This window comes from Aquarana catesbeiana, linkage group LG08 (assembly GCF_042186555.1).
Source record: "Aquarana catesbeiana isolate 2022-GZ linkage group LG08, ASM4218655v1, whole genome shotgun sequence".
Lineage (NCBI taxonomy): Eukaryota > Metazoa > Chordata > Amphibia > Anura > Ranidae > Aquarana > Aquarana catesbeiana.
Genome location: NC_133331.1, coordinates 42,705,714 through 42,727,740, shown reverse-complemented (window position 1 = coordinate 42,727,740; position 22,027 = coordinate 42,705,714). Strand labels below are relative to the sequence as shown.

General features: G+C 41.3%; 1 protein-coding gene across 1 annotated transcript in view; it reads right to left on the bottom strand.

The window, feature by feature from the left end:
• ADAM12 (ADAM metallopeptidase domain 12) overlaps positions 1-22,027 on the bottom strand; it is a 970,627-nt gene that overhangs the window by 416,504 nt on the left and 532,096 nt on the right. The window contains exon 7 of the mRNA XM_073595739.1: positions 542-607. Coding sequence (XP_073451840.1) covers positions 542-607 — 66 coding nt within the window. The remainder of the gene's footprint in view (positions 1-541; positions 608-22,027) is intronic.

Genomic DNA, 22,027 nt, shown 5'->3' with positions numbered 1-22,027 from the left:
GAGTGCCAGATCACGGATCACCAGCAGCTGGCTGCTAAAAGTTTCATTTCATGATGCTGCTGCTGTAGGGGGTGCAAGCCAGCCGGGCCCCTTATAAGTGTATTAGCTGTACCCCACTGATGGCGGCCCTGCTTCTGAGTGACTTTGCAGCCAGTACCATGATTGGAAATCTAGCCTCTAGCTGAGTCTGGAACACTACCCACTTACGGAGTCCACTGCAGTTTTGCCCACACATTGTAGCATGGAAAGGACAATTGACTAGACTATTATCTAAGAAACAATTTGGGAAATTGTTAAATCTGCCTAAAATATATTATATAAATGCCTTGGAAAGGCAAACAGAGTGTGCTTTCTGACCAAAGTACTGTATATCTGCAACGTGTCTTGGCTATCACTAAGAGTTCTCTGATAATTTGACTTGCTGTCTAGAACTTCCCTTTGATTGAACACAAGATTGTGACCCATAAGACAAGGTCTTCCTGGACCATAGCGTATAAAACCAGACAAAAAAGGGAAAAGCTATCAAATATTTGTTTCTTACCTCACGATTATCGGCCACAATAACAAGCTCCACATATTTGGTCATCTTCGAAGTATCTCTTTTGTGCTGCCAAAACAGATAATAAAGAAGTTCAATGTGAGTATTATGAAGCACGGCTGTTCATTTCCAGTCTAGGCCCTGACTGCGCAAGTTTGGATCTCGCAATTTACCCTTCCAAATGTATTTTCTCGCTCCAATTTTTGAGAAGTAATAAGAAAGTGCAGAGGCAGAATAAGTAGACACCTGATGTTTTTCTACTGTTGTTCAGTATATGATTTGCTACAACAAAGCCTTTTGTAAAACCTTATTTGCATTAATAGTTCTATTGCTTCAATTTACACAATTAAAAGGTCTTTTAATACAAGTATAATTAGACTTCTCCATGACTCACTTGAAGATACATGTTTAAATTGAACTTGTGAAATAACAATGCAATCAGTCTTCTATTACTGTTAGTCAAGAAAAGACCTTTTTAATAGCCTATAATAAGGAATAATTTAGTAAAATTATGTTCCTTTCCAATGGCAGCCAATGAAAAAAGAAAAGCACTTGTAAAAATGATAAAGTTAACTATTAAGACTGCGGTGTAGGGACCAGGAATATTATAAAGGTATGAGGAATGTTGCCGGTGCTACATGTTTTTCATAGTATGAACTGTACATCAACCTACTGTTATTATCATAATAGCTTGAAGTTGTTGTGGGGTCCCGCTTCAAGCGGAGAGTTCACAGAGAGGTATTCTACGCACAAATAGGTTTAAGGGCTTCCTGCCTGTGTTTGTTAGTCAGTGTTTACAGAAAAACAAGAAGATTCCTTTGCAGGGGTAAGCATCACAGTCCACAACAAAAGCCCAGCAGAAAACAGTTATTAAGCCTCCTGGCTAGTAAATAGACCCCACTGACCTGACCTATAGACAAGTTACCTCACAGCCTGCTTTCCTCCATTTCCAGTTACCACCCATTGAAGCCCGGTTCACACTGGTGCGACACGAAAGTCGTGCGACTGTCATTCCGACTTTGCCCTGCAACTTCCATGCAACTTTCATGAACTAGATCCGACTTTGTGATGCGTGCGACTTGGGTCTGGTATGGATTTTCAGGGAATAAAAAATGGCGATGGGTTCCCTCCCCCCCAAAATCCATACCAGACCCTTATCAGAGAATGCAGTAGGGGGGAGGATGAGCAAGCGCCCCCCCCCCCTCCTGAACCATACTAGGCCACATGCCCTCAAAATGGGGGGGGGTGCTTTGGCGCAGGGGGGCTCTGACAAGGACCCTATTTCCTCACAACCCTGGGCTGCGGTTGTGTGGGTCTGTGGGCAGGGGGCCTATCGAAATCTGGAAGCCCCCTGATCCCAAACCCCCCCATGTGAAGGAGTATTGGGTACATAGTGCCTCTACCCATTCACCCCCCAAAAAACTAGTGTAGTATAAGTAAAACAGGAGGCCATTTTTTTAACATTTTGCCGTAGGGTTCCCCTTCAAGATCCTCAGAGCACAAGTCACATGCCACAAGTCAGAGCAGATGATAAGCTGACTTGGATGCAACTTACATTCAAATAAATGGGCTAAAATCATGCCCAAGTTGGACCAAAGTAGCGCAGGAACATATTTCAAAGTCGGACCGACACAAGTCAGACCAGTTAAGACGGCTCTTATAGGGAACCATTGATCTTGACATGTCATGCGACTTGTGCTTTCAAAGTCAGAGCGCATGTTGGACCAGTGTGAACCGGACCTTAAGAATCAACTGAGCCAGGTGGAAAAATGATCAGCTGAGCAGTGACTGCATGTTATTAGATACAGCCTGTTTGGCAGTACTAATGTATTATGGAATCTGTGGGTGCCACAGCTGCTGATCACAGCAGCCAGAAGTGGAGATTCCACCATGCACGTTTATTACTGTGAATGGGATAACTAATTGATTTTCTACTGTGTGCTAAATGAGAGAAGAATCAAGCCATGACTGACTAGCTTAAGGCCCCTTTCACACAGTGAAGTTTTTTCACTGTCAGTTGTTCAGGCAGACTTGATCGGACCCTGCATTGTTGTCTATGGATCGGCGGCTGTCTGCTGACACCCGCCGCTATCCGATCCTGTCCACCAAAAACAGACCTATTCCTATTTTCCATCCATCTGGTGGATTGGATCGGATGGCATTGAGTGGAAATGGATGGGCAGTTTGTTTCCATCCGATTGCCCCATAGAGGAGAGCAGGACTGTGTCCGTTCCACATAGTGGACACGGACCTGTCATCTGCCTGCTCAGCGGGGTTCAGCGGAGAGATCTCCGCTAAGCAAGCAGATTCAGCTTAGCGGCGGCACCTGTGTGAAAAGGGCGTTAAGGAGAAGTTTAGAAATATAAAAAGCAAACAAACATAGATAATCATCTCTATGGCTGCATCATCGCTGTGATACTGCAGCTGTCCCCTACCAGCTCTAGGACCGAGAACTGAGCGATCACATGACTTCTAAATCACTCAGTTCTCGGTTCCCTCTGAGCAGAGAGAGGTGACAGTCAGAGTGTCAGTCAATGCTCTCTGCTCTTCCCCTCCAGTGCTCACTGAAGTGATGGGTTGGCGATGGGTGGAAACGTCTGACTCAGGCTCTCAGCGGCATGCTGAAAGGTTGAGCAAGCTGCCGATCAGGCATCTAGGTGGATCCCGACATTATTGTGACGTCAGCCAAAAGCAGCTTTGGTCCACTTTTGGCTGACTCTGTGTCACAGGAGTGCAAAACGAAGGCTTTGGCCATACTTCTCTTTTAAGATGAGGGACTATAAAAGATAGCCTCTGCATGTCCTAACCATTAGTATGTAGGGTTGCCACATCATCTCTTTAATCCAGGACACAAGTGGTTCTCAACCCTGTACTCAAGTAACCCCAAAAGGCCATGTTTTGGGAATTTCTTTTAGATAAAATAGCTGTTCAAAATATCAAGCCGTTGGTGGTACTTGAGGACAGGGTTGAGAACCACTGATGTAGAACACCCAACATGGAACACCAAAGCCCTTATCAATATAAATAACCCTTTAATTAAACACACTCAGCTTGGTTTCTGATGGGTAAAAGCACTTGTGCAAAGAAACATTGAAAGAATTAGAAGGCAGTTCTTTTACCAGAAAAAAAACAAGAATAAATCAATACTTTTTTTGTTTTTTTTTGTTCTGCAAATATCCACGGTAATAATCTTGTTATTTGTAAGATGTCTTCAAAAATTTGCCAGCATACTTGACTGATATTTTAACAGTTTGTTATTTATTTTTAAAAGCCTCCTGCTACAAATCATTCTCTTTATTGTTCCAGGCCTATATTTATATTACAATGGTTCTGGAGGACACAATCTATGGCTGGATGAGTTATTTTTTGTACCGTTTACAATTGATAACACTTTCTGAAGGCAAGTATTTTAGATTTACAGAATGACACAGACTCTGGGTGAGGCTTAATGAAAATTTTAATTTCGCAACTTTTGCCAGTATTTCAAAAAATAATTATTTACACGAACATCTCTTATTTTTGCTGTTTATTTTACTTTATCATGTCTTTTCTTACTGAAAGCAGGCTCCAGATTTGTAAATAGACCAAATAGATCATAGTCTAAAGGCAAGGAAACTTCCGGAAGGAGACCGGCTTCTCTTTTGATTATTTAGGCCTGAACGAGGAAATAGAGGTTAACACCCTGATTTTAGTATCTCCATTGCCTTCCTATTGCACTCTGTTACTCATTAAAAAAAAAAAAATATTATATATATATATATATATATATATATATATATATAGAGAGAGAGAGAGAGAGAGAGAGAGAGAGAGAGAAAAGAGAGAAAAGAGAGAAAAGAGAGAAGAGAGAGAGAGATTAGGTTTTAACTCTGATAGATCACACCTTTGCCCCCCCCCCCTTATTTTTCTTATAATAACCTATTTCATTATGTCTTTTACTCAGGTACATCTCACTTTTACATAAGATCCTGGCACCCTTAAAGAGGAAGTAAACTGTGGGGTTTTTCTTCCTTTCTTCTTTCCTGCAAAGTAAAGGCATAATGTGCTAGTAAAAGGAAGGATTCAGTTCATATAAAGGTAAAAATCTCATAGGGGTAACTTGATAGAAGAAAAAACAGATCACATCAATCCAAACATCGACTGTTATATTTATGAATTGGCCGCTCACCTCCAAAAATGACCCAAAGGTCAAACAAGGCTCATCAGATAGGAATTCTGCTGATGGATCTGTAAAGACATCCAGGTCCTAAGCAAAGACGAAGAACTACATCCAGATCTTGGTATCAAAACATTTTGGGAAACTCCATATATAGAAGAAATAGCTCGCTCCAAGAAATGGCACTTCTTGTATAAATGGTGCTCAAAGGAAACAAAGAACAGCCATAGTGCAATATTGCCAAAGTAAAAGCTGCTGCTTACATCAAGTAAGAATAAAAATCGCAGTATGAAACAATGGGAATAGTTACACACTCGCCTCCTCACCGCACTTCTGTAAAACGCCACCAGAAATGACGTCACAAGGCTCCACTGGCGTTTTACGGAAGTGCGGTGAGGAGGCGAGTGTGTCACTACTCCAATTGGTTCTTACTGCGATTTTTATTCTTGTTTCCCAAGATGTTTTGATACCAAGATCTTGACATAGTTCTTCGTCTTCGCTTGGGACCTGGATGTCTTTACATATCCATCAGCAGGGATCCTTATCTGACTATCTGATGAGCCTTATTTGATCTTTGGGTAATTTTTGGAGGTGAGCGGCCAATTCATAAATATAACAGTCGATGTTTAGATTGATGTGATCTGTTTTTTCTTCTATCAAGTTACCCCTATGAGATTTTTACCTTTATATGAACTGACTCCTACCATTGGGCTTTAGTTGGGTTTTTCTCACATTTATCTATTTTTTTTATCTTGTTTTTTGGGTACACTACCAAGTGGTTGCAGCTAATTCACGGTCACTTTACATTTATTATATATTTTTTCTTTTCTGAGTTTATTTTGACTATATTCACTGTAGGTTGATGGTTTGTACTTTCTTAAAAAATTACACATAGTAGCACACAATTTTATTCGATTATAACATAATGTGCGAGTAATGTGCTAGTATGCATCGCATCCATCTTCACCTGTCTTCCTTCCGGGGGCCGCAGACCCCGACTGTGTGACTGACCAGAGCCGCGTGACGTCACTCCCACTAATGAGTGTGGGAGCCGCCAATCACGGCACACGCTTCTGAAGAAACAGCACGGGTGGCCATTCCTTCTGAGCGCATGCGCCGATGATGTCATTGTTGCAGTATACAGTAAATATCTTCTAAACCACGCACGTTTAGGGGATATCTACAGTACCTATAGGTAAGCCTCATTTTAGACTTACCTATAGGTACAAATAATATAATAATATAGGTATAGGTACAAATAATATATATAATATCTTTAAGGTCTTGACTGTCACAATAAAAGTAAGTACCCTTACTAAATAAAATATATAAAAGAATAGAAATCTTATATTATAAACTTGGACACCATGTGCATATATATCTACACATTCTATAGGATACATGTAAGTAAAAAGTATTTATGTTGCCCATATATGATAAACATACCTTTATGATAGACCGTCTGTATGTTTGCTCAATTATTGTGTATATTGTAAAATCATATGAATTGATTTTATTTGATTTTCCTTTATTATTTTTTTAAATTAACCATCCTATTTTTATAATTGTACATTTTAATACACTGTTTATAGTGGATTCGTTTTATACAGTGCAAGTATGAGCTTTTTTAAATGTATGCACTGTCATTATATGATCTAAAGCGGTTGCCATAGCGATCGCTTTACTTATGACACCGCCGGAGTTTAGGACCCAGCGGCTGCCACTGCACCGTATAAGCCCTCTTCCAAAATGGCTTTGACAAGGCCTGAAGAAGCACATGCTCTGCAAAACATATCGCCTACGTTATCACATGCAGGAAGTGACGTCATCACCGGCTCCCCGTGCGTTCCACGGCTCCAGGAAGCATCGGAATCCACCGACGCCATTCCTTCTGAGTTCAACCACCACAGAGTCCACCCTGATGCCCCGCTCTGTAGATGCGGATATACCTCAGTGCTCAATGCCCATGATGTTTTAACTCGTGAGTACAAGTCTTTTTATCCCCATTAAACACTCATATATGCTACACTTAGTTTGACGCTTGTGCTTTCTCCCCAGTCTTTTGATTATCTAATTGTATTTCTGAAGCCTACCACTGCGAAATAATCAAGGAATTTATTTTATTACATGAGGAATACAATTTTTTTTATTTTGCACAAGGTCCAAATCACTGTGCAGCCGAATTGTGTGGTTAAAACCAGTACTGAACTGAGACTATAAAGAGGTCGGGCATGTTATGCATAACAGAGCATATTTGTGGTCAAGCTAAGCAGGACCAGCCTTCGGTTATATAGTACCCTGTGCACAATTTTAGTATGGTCCTGACCAATCACAAGAAAATCTTAATGGATGCCTTTGGGTCAAAAGTTGCTTTGTGAATAGAACAATCCCCTCATCGGCCAAATGTATTTAATCGTGCTTCTACAACGGTTCTCTTTCCATATCTTTATTTTTCAGTTTTAAACAAATACACAACCACATGTTATCTTTTAGTAATTAAATAAATCAAAGTAATATATCAAAAGTACAATACACAAAGTAGGCCCCAGTATAACCTCTAATCACATACAGACCCCTACAACTGAATCGACTGAACAAACTGAATTCCCATCCAGTGCCAGAAACCAAATTCTTTCAGCTTACCCAGGTCCACATAAAAAAATATTGGGCTCCATTCATTAAAGCACATTGCATGCGGTATTTAGGTGATCAGACACATTTTGCCTAAATATCGCATGCGATGCCAAAAACGTCAATTCGTTATGCTGTTTTGCGGTATTTACTTCAAAAACGTTAAAAATGCTCCGTAAATACTGCATAAAACAGTGTTAAATTCAGTTCACAAAAGGAAATAAATAATTAAATGCACGAGTTAAATAAGTAGTGGTCCAGACATGCGGTATTTAAGAAATATAAAAAATATATAATTTAATTAGGAGCAGCATCTGGACCATGTTCTATGTTTAGGAGAGTTGTGCAAGCATTGTACTCGCAAAACTCTGTTAATTCCCCCCCAAAGGGTTGTTCAGACAAACACAGTTTTACTGGGTCCAGTTTACATCCCCCCCCCCCCATGTACACCCTGATTTGGATTCTCTATGTGGATGATACTGTGTTTGTACCCCGCCCTGTATCTTCTCTCTGCCATTTACCCCATCCATCTGTCTGTTTAACCTGTATTACACTTTGACTTTCAATCTGAATAAAACATCAGCACCTCAAAAAAAATATAAAAATATAATAGCCAGTTTTGAGTAATCTGTAGCTTTTTGGATCACTTCTCTCTACAGTAATACATAGAAACCTAAATATGAAAAACACAGAATCACTGAGGTTGATTTACTTAAAGTAAACCTAAAGGAAAAAGTTTTTTCTTTTTTTTTTTTTTTTTTTAGTTTAGGACAGAGTGGAGAGGGATTAGCACCCCGTCGGGTTTTTATTGCCGTGTCCCCATTAGGTAGCTTCATCCTCTATATTAATCCTGTTTACCATTATCATTGAAAGTGAAATGAAAAGAAAAGAAAACCGAACATTTTGGGCTGTCCCCAGAAAATGAGAGGGGAAATCTTTCAATGGGGACACAGGTTCTGGTGACCTGGGGGGTCCCAAAGTTTACCCACTTGCCGGCCACTGCATGCAGACATACAGTGGGGAAAAAAAGTATTTAGTCAGCCACCAATTGTGCAAGTTCTCCCACTTAAAAAGATGAGAGAGGCCTGTAAATGTCATCATAGGTATACCTCAACTATGAGAGACAAAATGTGGAAACAAATCCAGACAATCACATTGGCTGATTTTTGAAAGAATTTTTTTGCAAATTATGGTGGAAAATAAGTATTTGGTCACCTACAAACAAGCAAGATTTCTGGCTCTCACAGACCTGTATCTTCTTCTTTAAGAGGCTCCTCTGTCCTCCACTCATTACCTGTATTATTGGCACCTGTTTGAACTTGTTATCAGTATAAAAGACACCTGTCCACAACCTCAAACAGTCACACTCCAAACTCCACTATGGTGAAGACCAAAGAGCTGTCGAAGGACACCAGAAACAAAATTGTAAACCTGCACCAGGCTGGGAAGACTGAATCTGCAATAGGCAAGCAGCTTGGTGTGAAGAAATCAACTGTGGGAGCAAAAATTAGAAAATGGAAGACATACAAGACCACTCTGCAGAGAGCTGGGACCAACATAACAAAGGCTACCATCAGTAACACACTACGCCGCCAGGGACTCAGATCCTGCAGTGCCAGACATGTCCCGGCCCGTCTGAGGTTTGCTAGAGAACATTTGGATGATCCAGAAGAGGATTGGGAGAATGTCATATGGTCAGATGAAACCAAAGTAGAACTGTTTGGTGGAAACACAACTCGTCGTGTTTGGAGGAGAGAGAATGCTGAGTTGCAACCAAAGAACACCATACCTACTGTGAAGCATGGGGGTGGCAACATCATGCTTTGGGGCTATTTCTCTGCAAAGGAAACAGGACAACTGATCTGTGTACATGAAAGAATGAATGGGGCCATGTATTGTGAGATTTTGAGTGCAAACCTCCTCCCATCAGCAAGGGCATTGAAGATGAAACGTGGCTGGGTCTTTCAGCATGACAATGATCCCAAACACACTGCCCAGGCAAGTGGGAGTGGCTTCGTAAGAAACATTTCAAGGTCCTGGAGTGGCCTAGCCAGTCTCCAGATCTCAACCCCATAGAAAACCTTTGGGGGGGAGTTGAAAGTCTGTGTTGCCCAGCGACAGCCCCAAAACATCACTGCTCTAAAGGAGATCTGCATGGAGGAATGGGCCAACATACCAGCAACAGAGTGTAACAACCTTGTGAAGACTTACAGAAAATGTTTGACCATAATTTGCAAATAAATTCTTTAAAAAAAATCAGATAATGTGATTGTCTGGATTTGTTTCCACATTTTGTCTCTCATAGTTGAGGTATACCTATGATGACAATTACAGACCTCTCTCATCTTTTTAAGTGGGAGAACTTGCACAATTGATGGCTGACTAAATACTTTTTTGCCCCACTGTACGTCCGCACAATGGCAGTGGTGGGCAAATGAGCGTACCTGTACGTCCCCTCCAATTGGCGGGGCTAGCAGGCACGCGCGCACCCGCCACGTACAGCGTGACCGTGCCCGTGGGACCGGCGGACTCGATGTCCACCGGTCGTGTCACAGAGTCACAGAATGGGAAAGTGCCTATGTAAACAAGGCATTTCCCAATTCTGCCTTGTGACATGACAGAGATCACTGGTCAGTGTCATCGGGAGCAGTGATCGCTGTCATGTGAGTTGAAGCCCATCCCCCCCACAGTTAGAATCACTCCCTAGGACACAGTTAACCCCTTGATCGCCCCCTATTGTTTAACCCCTTCCCTGCCAGTGTAATTTACACGGTAATCAGTGAATTTTTATAGTACTGATTGCTGTATAAATGCCAATGATCCCAAAATAGTGCCAGAAGTGTCCGATGTGTCCGCCATAATGTTGCAGTCATGATAAAAATCGCAGGTCGCCGCCATTACTAATAAAAAAAATGAATAAGAAATATGCCATAAAACTTTCACTTATTTTGTAGACGCTATAACTTTTGCGCAAACTAATATACGCTCATTGCGATTTTTTTTACCAAAAATATGTAGAAGAATACATATTAGCCTAAATTGAGGAAAAAAAAATTTTTTTTATATATTTGTGGGGGATATTTATTATAGCAAAAAGTAAAAAATATTGTTTTTTTTTTTTCAAAATTTTCGCTATTTTTTTGTTTATAGCACAACAAATAAAAAACCGCAGAGGCGATCAAATACCACCAAAAGAAAGCTCTATTTGTGGGGAAAAAAGGATGTCAATTTTGTTTGGGTGCAACATCGCATGACCGCGCAATTGTCAAAGCGACGCAGTGCCGAATCGCAAAAAGTGCTTTGGTCAGGAAGGGGGAAAAATCTTCCGGGGCTGAAGTGGTTAATTTGTAGAGATTTCCTCTCACTTCCGGTTTTGGCTATGGGACAGGAAGTAAAGGTAAATTTCCCCAATGGAACACAGCTGACAAAAAAAAAAAAAAAACTGGCAGGAGTTATAACCCTCCCTTACTTTACTTCACAAAGAATACCCAATCACATGCAAGGAACAGTTTTTAAAAACTGCATTGTTGCTTGCACATGATTGGATGATGGAAGTCAGCAGAGCTCCCCTCATTTACTAAGCTCTGAAGTAACTGTACTTGCGAAGTGCTCAGACTATGTCCCTTTAGTAAATACACCCCATTACATTTAGTAAACCAACCCCAAGACAATGTTGTCTCTTTTATTGGTGGAAGAAGGTTATTTATAGAAGTGTGTAATTTGTTATATTATTTTCATTCAATATTTGACCTTTATAAAGATATTTTGTATTTACCTTAACGTAGTCGTTTTTGATACACCACGTGTGTCCTGTGAAAGCAGCTTCCCTTTGACTGGTATTCTAGTCACCTTTTTTTTCTTTTTTGTATGCTGCAGGGACCGCACTGACTTCCTGGTTTGGCATATTTCAACAGATTAAACCATTTTATCTCTTTATTAGCAATAAAACTGACAGGGGTTCAAATCCTTCTCCACTGTATCCATCCCACTGGATATTGCATGAGATAAAATACTGCAAGGTTTCATGAGATAAACACCGCACATTTCGATGAAATACCGAATGCGGTATTTTAGTAGCATTTTTTGGTAAATTGCAAAAAACTTTTTGAAAAGAGTCATGAGCTATTTTACCACAAATTTTAAAATACCGTGAATGGAGACCAGTCTTCCAAAATGGGGTATAAATTGTATAGCCTCTATATTTCTTAAATGTCCTCATTTCTGTTCATATCTTCTGTAGAAGGCGAGGCAAGGAAAAGTTCTGGACAAGCCACACTTCAGAATATAGCCTTTATTGTAAAAAATCCAAAAATAGAAGCCACAGCAGAAAATGGGACAAACGAGCTGACGCGTTTCACACTTAACAGTGCTTAATCATAGCTACCCTACCACCAAAAAAATCTTTTTTGGTGGTAGGGTAGTTATGATTAAGCACTGTTAAGTGTGAAAAGCGTCAGCTAGTTTGTCAAATTTTCTGCTGTGGCTTGTATTTTTTACAATAAAGGCTATATTCTGAAATGCAGCTGTCCAGAACTTTTCATTGCCTCGTTAGCTATATGCTTAGCCTGCACCTGAAATTCCAATCCTGAGGAGAACCCTGTTTATTTATCTGTACCCTATCTGACAAAATGCTGTAGCTTAGCCTCTATGAAATACAACTTGGCATGTGGCACTGCCAGATCTCTATTTGTTTGGCAACTGTGAGGCTGATAATTTAATTCTGGTCTCTTTTCCTTTTCAAATCAAGGTCCGAAAAAGTGAGTTGATCTTTTTGAACCATGTTTGAATAATTCAAATAGGGGAGTTTTGCAGAACATATATTAATTGTGTAACCCACAATTACAACTGCTCTTGATAAAATGTTGCCACATGAATACAATGGAACCACAGTCTTATGCCGCATACACACGACCGGACTTTCCGGCAGAAAAGGACCGACGGAATCATTCCATCGTGTGTGGGCTTCATCTGACTTTTTCTTTCGAAAATTCTGACGGATCTAGAAATAGAACATGTTTTAAATCTTTCCGACGGAATAAATTCCTGTCGGGAAAACCGTTCGTCTGTATGCTATTCCGACTGACCAAAAACGACGCAAGGGCAGCTATTAGCTACTGGCTATTGAACTTCCTTTTTCTAGTTCCGTCGTACGTCATCGCGTTCTAAACGATCGGGCTTTGGTGTGATCGTGTATAGGCAAGTCCGTCTCAGCGGAACTCCGTCTTAATTCCGTCGGAAAAAACGGTCGCGTGTACGCGGCATAAGTTGTTCCGCTCATCTTTCTCATCCTTCTTGGTCTGCTGCTTGTCCTCACCACTAGCATGCAGCACTAAGATGTCTTTTACAAAAAATCTAAATAAAAATAGGATAATGGGGCTGTGTATAAAGAATTTTAAATATGAATACTATGAAAGCAATTTTTTTTGGGGGTGTCAAACAAACCCCCCCCCCCCGGGTCCTCACTTACCCCATCCACCATCACGGCTTCACCACCTTCTCGGCCACCGTGAAGTCCATGCACAACAGATGGAGAGCAGCCAGGTGGAAAGAGCCAGGCTGCGGCACGCTCAAACGACAGACATCGTCATCTTTCTTCTCCCAGCTCGACTGCACGGCAACGCTGCCTCTGCACACGTCACTGCCAGAGACTGCATACTCATTAGCTGCTGCCAGCTCCGCCCCGCCTCACTCTACTCTACTCTACTCATCCGCTCCAACCACCAGCGCACACATCACAAAAGTGGGTGGGGTCAGAGCGCAGAGCCCACCCTTTTTGAAGCCAATTAGAGCCCCAGTCTCCAATCGTGCTTCTAGAAAAAAAAAACCCATTGAAATCCATGCATCTGGCACCTTGCATGTAGATTAAGGGCCGGGCGCATGGATTAGGGGGGCGGTGCCCCTAATGAATGGGCCACTACTGGCGCCTTTGCATAGTGTAAGATCCTCAAATATCTTAATTTTTTTTTTTATTTACTGGTTAAAATATATTGCACTCACATGCTTCTCACATAATTTTCATAAGGAGCAATGAATGCACTCATCCGTCCATTAGTGCTTAGTTCGAAGACCAACCTCTAATATACTGGTTAACACTATTTGAAGCGGCACCTCTTTATCACAGCCAACTTCATCAGATTAGAAGGCATTTTATAGCATCCATCAATTAAAAGCGGTCTATGAATGGAACTCAGGCTGATGAATGAAAGGTCTGCCTCCTCCATTCATAGAGTGCTTTTTATTGGTTGAAGCTAAAGTACAGTTTCTATGACTAGAGAAAAGGGGCAGAAAGGGAGGGCAAAGTCAGCACTCATGACGAGTGCCTGTGACAGGTCTAGCTGATTATATTACCCCCTGCAGCACCAGAAGAACGGCGGATATGGGGGTGGGCAGAGAACTTTGCAGATTGGCTAGCAGCATAATGAACAATTTACACCTAAAGTAGCATTCCCCTAAGATTTTATTGCTTAGACACAAAGTTTCTGTATCCATTAGGGCACAGGAGAGAAACTATAAAATCTTATCCAGGTAGTATCACTGCCCCACAGTGCTCCATAACATTAGTGCTTTGATTCCTGATACCTGCTGGAGGTGTCAGACAGCGTCAGAAACTATGACCCATATCTGGGAGATGTGCTGCTTATTCATGCACTTTTGTGATAAAATCCTCCTATTGTACCCTAAACTAGTAGGGGATGGGATTCCGTACAGTCCCACTGTCACACTTATCTATTATGCCTGGTTATTATAAGCAGAACAAAAAGGAGCCTACTACGCCTCTTCTTAACTGCAGTGCGTACAATTATAGCTAGAAACTGGTAAAAATTGGGCACCCCCCCTTTTACTTGACTTGACTTGCGAGATGGACTCCCTATATCACTTGGAGCAAATGATCTCCTGGGATACTGACAAGTCAGAGGCCTACAATATTACATGGACTGTGTGGTCCTACTTCAGATAATCCTCAGAATTTGTCTCCTATTTCAATTGATGAGTTCTCGCTACACTGATAAACAGGATACCTGTCTCATAACGTAATTATTCAGTGCTTGAGGCAGCGCTTGAGTTGCTCTCTCCCTTCCGGTCTCTCTTCTCTTTTCTTCTTGCTTCTCTTCCTTGTTGACTAATTCTATTTCCCTCTTCCTACTCATATTTACCATGCATTTCTTACTGATGTTGTACTACACATGGTTAAGTTTGATCCTATGGATCTGGAGAGCAAAAGTGGGCCTACATAGAAGGACCCTATATCAGGCCCTCTATTCAGACCATTCTCTTATCTACACATGGAGGACCTCCCTTTTTCTTTTCATTTTTTTGCATCAAGTAACACCATATTCCCTGTGTCTGGTTGTAATGGATTTTGATGCCACAGTAGTGTTTATATACGTTAATGATGTTGTTAACCTGTATTACAGGTACTCCTCACCTAACAACCAGGTTCTGTTCCAACGACCAGGTCGTTAAACAAATTTTGGTTGTTAAATGAGGAGCCACAAGTAAGCAATATTTTAAGCGTTTTTAACTACTGCACTGTATAGTGAAAAAAAGGTCTAAACACAAAGCGCCAGCTCAATAACGTTGTTTTAATTTGCATAAGTACAGAACACAAATAAAAATTCTGTACTGTACAATACAATGATGTATATCGCGTAGTTTGGGTGGGGAGAGCTGATTGTAAGTCTGAGTGGTCGTTAAACAGGTAAGTCGTTAAACGAGGAGGATCTGTACTACCTCTTTGGGTACATTTTGTTGATTTGTCCAATATTGCATGGTTGGCGATATTAGTCCTTTATACATTTTTTCTCTCTATATTTCTGTTGTAATGGATACATTCACCGGCCACTTTATTAGGTACACCTTGTTTTTTTTTTTTTTTTATCCAACAAAATTTTTATTACATTTGCAGAAATGTAGTACATACAGAGTTTTCATTACCACATAGTACATCTGCATATTACACAATCCAATAATTAACCATCAACATGAATAGGTACACCTTGTTAGTACCAGGTTAGACCCCCTTTTGCCTTCGGAACTGCCTTAATTCTGTGCGGCATAGATTCAACGAGGTGTTGGAAACATTCCTCCGAGATTTTGGTCTATATTGATATGATTGCTTCACGCAGTTGCTGCAAATTTGTTGGCTGCACATCCATGATGCAAATCTTCCGCTTTATCACATCCCAAAGGTGCTCTATTGGATTAAGATCTGGTGATTGTGGAGGCCATTGTAGTACAGTGACCTCATTGTCTATTTCAAGTAACCAGTAGTGAGATGATTTGAACTTTATGACATGGTGCATTATCCTGCTGGAAGGAGCCATCAGAAGATGGGTACACTGTAGAGGGATGGACATGGTCATTAACAATACTCAGGTTGGCCGTAGCATTTAAACGATGCTCAATTGGTACGAAGGGGCCCAAAGAGTGCCAAGAAAATATCCCCAACACCATTACACCACCAGCCTGAACCGTTGATACAAGGCAGGATGGATCTAGACTTTCATGTTGTTTACGCCAAATTCTTACCCTACCATCTGAATGTCGCAGCTGAAATCGAGACTACTCACACCAGGAAACGTTTTTCCAATCTTCTATTTTCCGATTTTGGTGAGCCTGTTCAAATTGTAGCCTCAGTTTCCTGTTAATAGCTGACAGGTGTAACACCCGATGTGGTCTTCTGCTGCTGTAGCCATCTGCTTCAAGATGCGATGTGTTGTATGTTCAGAGATGGTATTGTACATACCTTGATTGTAATGAGTGGTTGTTTGAGTTAATGTTGCCTTTCTATCATCTGGAACCAGTTTGCCTATACATTTTCTTCCAAGGGCTTTAATGCAGTGGCTATATTAAGCAAGTACACCAAAAAATAAAACAATTTATTTTATTGGTACAAATGTTACAATCCAATATTAAAACAAGAAAAAGGGAAATACTGTTTTAAAATATGAGCTCTGGTATCAGTAACCCCAATAGTACAATCAATGTCCTAAAACAACGCAGGTAAATATAAGAGAATTTATAAAACAGATTGCGGCTTAGAAGACCCCAACGCGTTTCGATTATACATCATCTTCATCAAGGGGATTTGGACATCTAGATTAAAACAGATTACCTTATTTCACATCAGGTAAAGTTACCTTTGATTAAATTCTCTGCTGATCCACCTGTCTCCTATGTTTACACAGTGTTTCCTTATGGAATTCAACTGTTCATTGAGCTTAGTTTTTTATCCTTTATGTCCATAGAGTTGCCTTCCTATTGGAAGTGTTTTTTTTTATTTAATACACTCTTAGATTTAGACACTTATATCATTTAATAGTTATGGATATTTTGCAGGGAATGCCAGATCAACACACTTGCACGTGTTATCAGACCTTCTATTGACACACTACTTTGCCAGAATCTCCATTTGCACACCATCTTAAAGCTGGTAAGCTCAGACCATTCCCCAGCACTGTTTTAGACACAACAACCCCTGTGTAGATGTACACATGAATAACCCATATTCTTTTAATTGTAGATGTGCCTTGCTTCGTGTCCCCCCAGTGAGTGCATGTGTGGTCTCCTGTGGGTCTGAATTTTAGTTTGTTTGCCCTGGTTGGTGTTCAGTTCCCCCTATTTTGGAAGGTATGATACTTTGTGTATAATCAAGAAAGAAATAGCACATACTGTCATACTGTTACTGTGAATTTTCTTTACAACATATGTTTTATTCTAGATGTCCTAATACCCCTGATGAAGAATTTGTAGTATAATGGAAATGCGTTGGTGTTTTCTAAGCAGGAATCTGTTTTGAAAATTCCCTTTTACTTACCTGCTTTGTTTTAGGACATGGATTGTACTTTTAGGGTTACTTATACCAAAGCTCTGTCAGGGCTGGCTCAGTCCTTCCTTCTCCTGGCCGCTCAGCCGTCGGCTAATTGCCAGCTCTCATCTCTCTCCACAGTTAACCAGCTGTTGTGGATCTGCTCGTCAGTCCCGCCTACTTAAAGATCTCCAGCTCACTTCATTCCTGCCTTCGCCTTGGTCACATCACAAGAAACCATCTCCTGCGTTCCTGTTTGAAGACTGGCTTTGCTGACATCCCTTCTGGCTCCTTATCCTGCTTGCTGTTCCTCTACTTGGATCCCTGACTTCTGGCCAGCCTGATCTGGTTACTGAAGTCTGGCTTGGCTGACTAACCGATCCAGTTACTGGACTCTGGCTATGCTTTGACTTCACTTACTCTATTTACCTTTTTATTTTTATTAATAAACAAGTGTGATTTTACTGTACTTCTGTCTCGGTCTGGTTCATGGTTTCTGACAAGCTCATTTTTTTTTTATTTTTTACAATACAGAAAGAGCTCATATTTTAAAACTGTTCCTTCCTTTCCTTTTTTGCTTTTTTTGATATAGGATTTTTATATTTGTACCAATAAAATAAATCATTGTTTCACATTTTGGTGTAATTACTTAATATATCCGCTGCATTAAAGTCCTTGGGAGAAAATTTTGTTGTATTTATTTTCTTTTTTTTTTGGATGGTTGTGCGTGAAAATCCCAGTAGATCAACAGTTTTTGAAATGCTCAGACGGAAGGCTAAAGCTTCTATGAGATTTGGTTCTGTGTTTACTTTAGTTATTGATGTTTTTTGTTGGTGTTGGAACCAACAACTTTGCCACGTTAAAAGTAACTTAAATCCCCTTTCTTCCCCATTCTGATGCTCGGTTTGAACTTCAGCAAGTTGTCTTCACCACATCTAGATGCCTAAATGCATTGAGTTGCTGCCATGTGATTGCCTGAATAGCAATTTGTGTTACCAAGCAATTAAACAGGTGTACCTAATAAAGTGGCCGATGGGTGTATGTTCAGCTTGTATCTCTTTATTATATCAAAAACCAATAAAAATAGATCAAGTACCATTCCCTTATGCTGAATTAAAAAAATAAAAATAAAATAACTAAAGTTGGACCCACTCCCTGCACAGCAGCACACCTGATTGTCTCCTTGTGCTGATTCCTCCTCCTCCTCTCTCTGAGTTCTAAAAAACAGGGAAAAGAAGCTAATACAAAGTCAAATGTAGATCTGCATGTCCGTTTTTCAGGCGGATCTGCCAGGGACGCCCATTGACTTGTATGGGCAGGAGGATATCAGCGGAGATGTGTCCACTGACACCCGCCTGCCATCTGATCCGAGGAGATCCGCTCAAAACAGACAGATGGCTATACGTTCGCCATCCGCCCAGCGGATCAGATGAAAATTGACATGCTCTCCGTTTTCATCTGATGTCCCCGATGAAGTGAGCAGAAACGGACCTGTCATCCGCTGGCTCAGCGGGGGTCAACGGAGCAATCCCCCGCTGAGTCCGCTAAGCGGATCCGCCCCGTGTGAAAGGGGCCTTACACTGCTTCATTTAAAAAAAAAACATTTAAGGATGTATAATGGTTACAGAGTTGCAGTAATTTGTGTCTTTCTGCCCAGAGTTTAGCTTTTTAATAACTAGTTTATTTGTGCCCTAAATTTCTGTAACATAAAATCTTCAAAAGATTATTTCACAGGAAGGCAGCAACAATGTCAATAGGGATATTTTGCTTATTATAAGTTAGGATAAATTAATCTGAAGGAGATGGAAAAACAGACTAATATGGGCATCAGAGTTACCTGCAACTGTGAATATGAGCCTGAAACAAGAGTTAATTTGGATGGCAAAGGCGGCAGCTCAACTGGCAGTAATATTTCTCATTTACCGTTAGAAAAGACTTGTTGTCTACACTGCAGACCCAGCCTGTGAATGCGTAAGGATTTATGGTGCTGCTCATTTTATTTGTTAGATGCATTTAAGTATTGTTCTCTTGCACAATAAAATGTCACATCTGATCAGTAAAACTGCCAGGATCAAAAACCCTTACACAGTCTGGTTGTTAAGCAAAATAAACTGTGAAAGGAGCCCACGGAAGGTTGAACAGCTGCAGAAATTGGCATCATGTGGCTTCTCGCTTGCAGCCGAGTGTCTTCAGTGGCTGACAGGTCATGCTGAGACTTTTAGTTTAAACTATAACTGAAGATATACACTACATCAGAAAAAAGTTTATACTAAGGACCTACATAGGAGCTTAAAGTAAACCTGTACTTGCAATTCCATGAAGTTTATTTAAAGAGACCCTGTCAACATCCAGTCGGGGCAAAGTGACTTTAGCTGTGTAAAGACCCCCCCATGGCCCACAGATACCTCTCAAGCAATCCCCTGCTGCTCCTTGCTATGTTGCAGCCACCAACAAAATACCAGGGCGTTGGAGCCCGGAGGAAGCAGTGATGTCACCCCCTCTATCATCTGACCATGCTTTAGCCTCGCAACCGGAAGAACCTGGTATTTTGTGCAAGCTACAACAAACAAAAGGACCGTTGGATGGATTACTGGATAGGCAAATAGTAGTGCAATGGAGGCGGCTTTAGACAGGCACTGTAACTTTGCCCTTAATGTCTGTTTAAATGTCCCCATATCTTGGACTTATCTTCACTCACTCGCTGCCCTGTTCACCAGAGAGAAGAGGAAAAAAATCCCTGTGCCAGTTTCCAAGTCAGTCTGATTGGAGCTTACACCGAACGAAAGTACTCAGGTCTTGTGTCAAGGCAAAAAAAATTTAGTATATCTTTGCAACACATACAGTGGCAGGATTACCAGCAGAGTACTGGATGCTGATCGCCCTCTGTGTTTCAGCACCCAACACTGAGAGAAAACCTGTAGTACTGTCATAAAGAATGATCTCCACTCAACAGACGGCGGCGTCTCCAGCTGTTGTAGGCGGCGGATGCCGCTGCGCTGGATGAGGCCTCTGTTCGCTTGAGTGTTTGCACCGTGTGACGCTGGGTGGAGTCTTTCTTTGGGGGGGTGGCCAGGTGCATATAAGGCCCTCATTTCGTGCCAGCCTGTCACCTGTCAGCATGTCTATCACTAGACAGACACGATTGGCCATCACCTACCATTCACAGGTAAGGGGGGGGGTTTTCCCCACATCCTTCACATCCTCACTTACGTTTTTCACTGCCATTCACCTTCCTAGGTCCCCCCAGTCATGATACAATCACTCTTTGCTCATTTCTCTCTTTCTTTTTCTTTTTTGTTCTCTCTTTTTCTTTTTTCTTCTCCACCTTCCTTTTTTCCCTCTTTTTTTGTCTTTTTCTTTCTCTTTTTCCTTTTTCTTTTCCCTTCACCTCAGTCACTTCACCACACGGGTATTTACATTTGAATTATTGGGTTCTAGTAACCTTTTAGTCACACTTTACACATTTTTTTCTACACTCCAATTAATCACAGAACCATTTCCACTATTTTTCACTAGTGTGGACACACTTATTACATGGGGACTGCTCTGTGTGCCTGCCCTTCCCTCTTTGAGTTCCTCCCTCAGTTCCCGGACTTGATTCATTTGGTGGCCTGTGACTATGGACCTCATGGGGTTCACACTCCATTGGCATGCGAGTATCCATTGGGGATGAGTGGCTCTTCGCCTCCCCTATATGCATACCCTCCCTATACCAATGCGTATTTTTACTGATTTAATCCTTTATTCTTTTTTAGACTCTGGTGCAAAACTGCCCCTAAAGAGTGTTTTGATACACGAAACGCGTCGGACTTGTGATATGCACCAAACTATTATTTCCTCTTCTAGGTCCATATATCAGTAGGCTTTTATTTAGAAGCCCTGTGACTATGTGCATTTTAAAATGGGTGTATCACCTACAGTATCAAGGATCATCTGCCCTGTATCACCTGGGGGCTTGTTACTTTATTCATAATGCATTTATCATGATGTGTATATGATGTGACTGCTAATCCATACTTGGACATTTATCAGGTTACTTTGTATATTGTTTATCAATAAAATGATTTTATACAATGGTGATTGATCCTTTGGCCTTATCTGCCCACCTCATTGAAAGTCCCAAAACCCTTCTTTTTCATCCACTCAACATTAAAACTCTGACCAAGCTGGATGGGGGGGGGGGAATAGGAACCACTGACCACCAATGCAGGGGAGCTAACAGCACTGACAAGCAACACAAATATAGAGGGGGGAGGTACGAAATATTAGCACAGCAACTGTCCAGTAATGCCAAGGGGAAGGAAGGGAGGGGGGGAGGCAGGGTGGTAACAGCACTGCCACCGACCAGCAATGCAGGGAGAGGGGGTTAGCACTGGCCCTGACCAGCTGTGAAGGTGAGGGGGGTTAATAGTACTGGCACTGACATCCATTCAGGGGGTTGTTTATACAGACACTGAAAACAATACTGGTTGCTATTATTCCATCCACTAAATCAAAAGTTGAGTGTTATTTTTGTGCCCGCTGACACATGATGGAGGTTCTTTAATTGCATCCACTCACACTAATGGTGGGGGTTACTATTGTGACTGACACCAATGCAGGGTGTTATTGCGGCTGCCACTGACACAATGGTGGGAATTTTATTATTGCTGCCACTGACACCAATGCTAGAGATAATTATTGCAGCCATTAACATGAATGCCGAGGGTTATTATTGCAGCCACTGACAACAGAGCTGGGAGTTACTATTACTGACAACAGAGTACGTTGTAGTACATTACAAAAATGTAGCAGGATGGAAACTGTCTATGCCAGGGCTTCTCAACAAGGGTTGCATGGATCCCTAGGGTTCCTCCAGAGTTTGCTAGGGGTTCCTTGAGCAAAGAGCAATTTC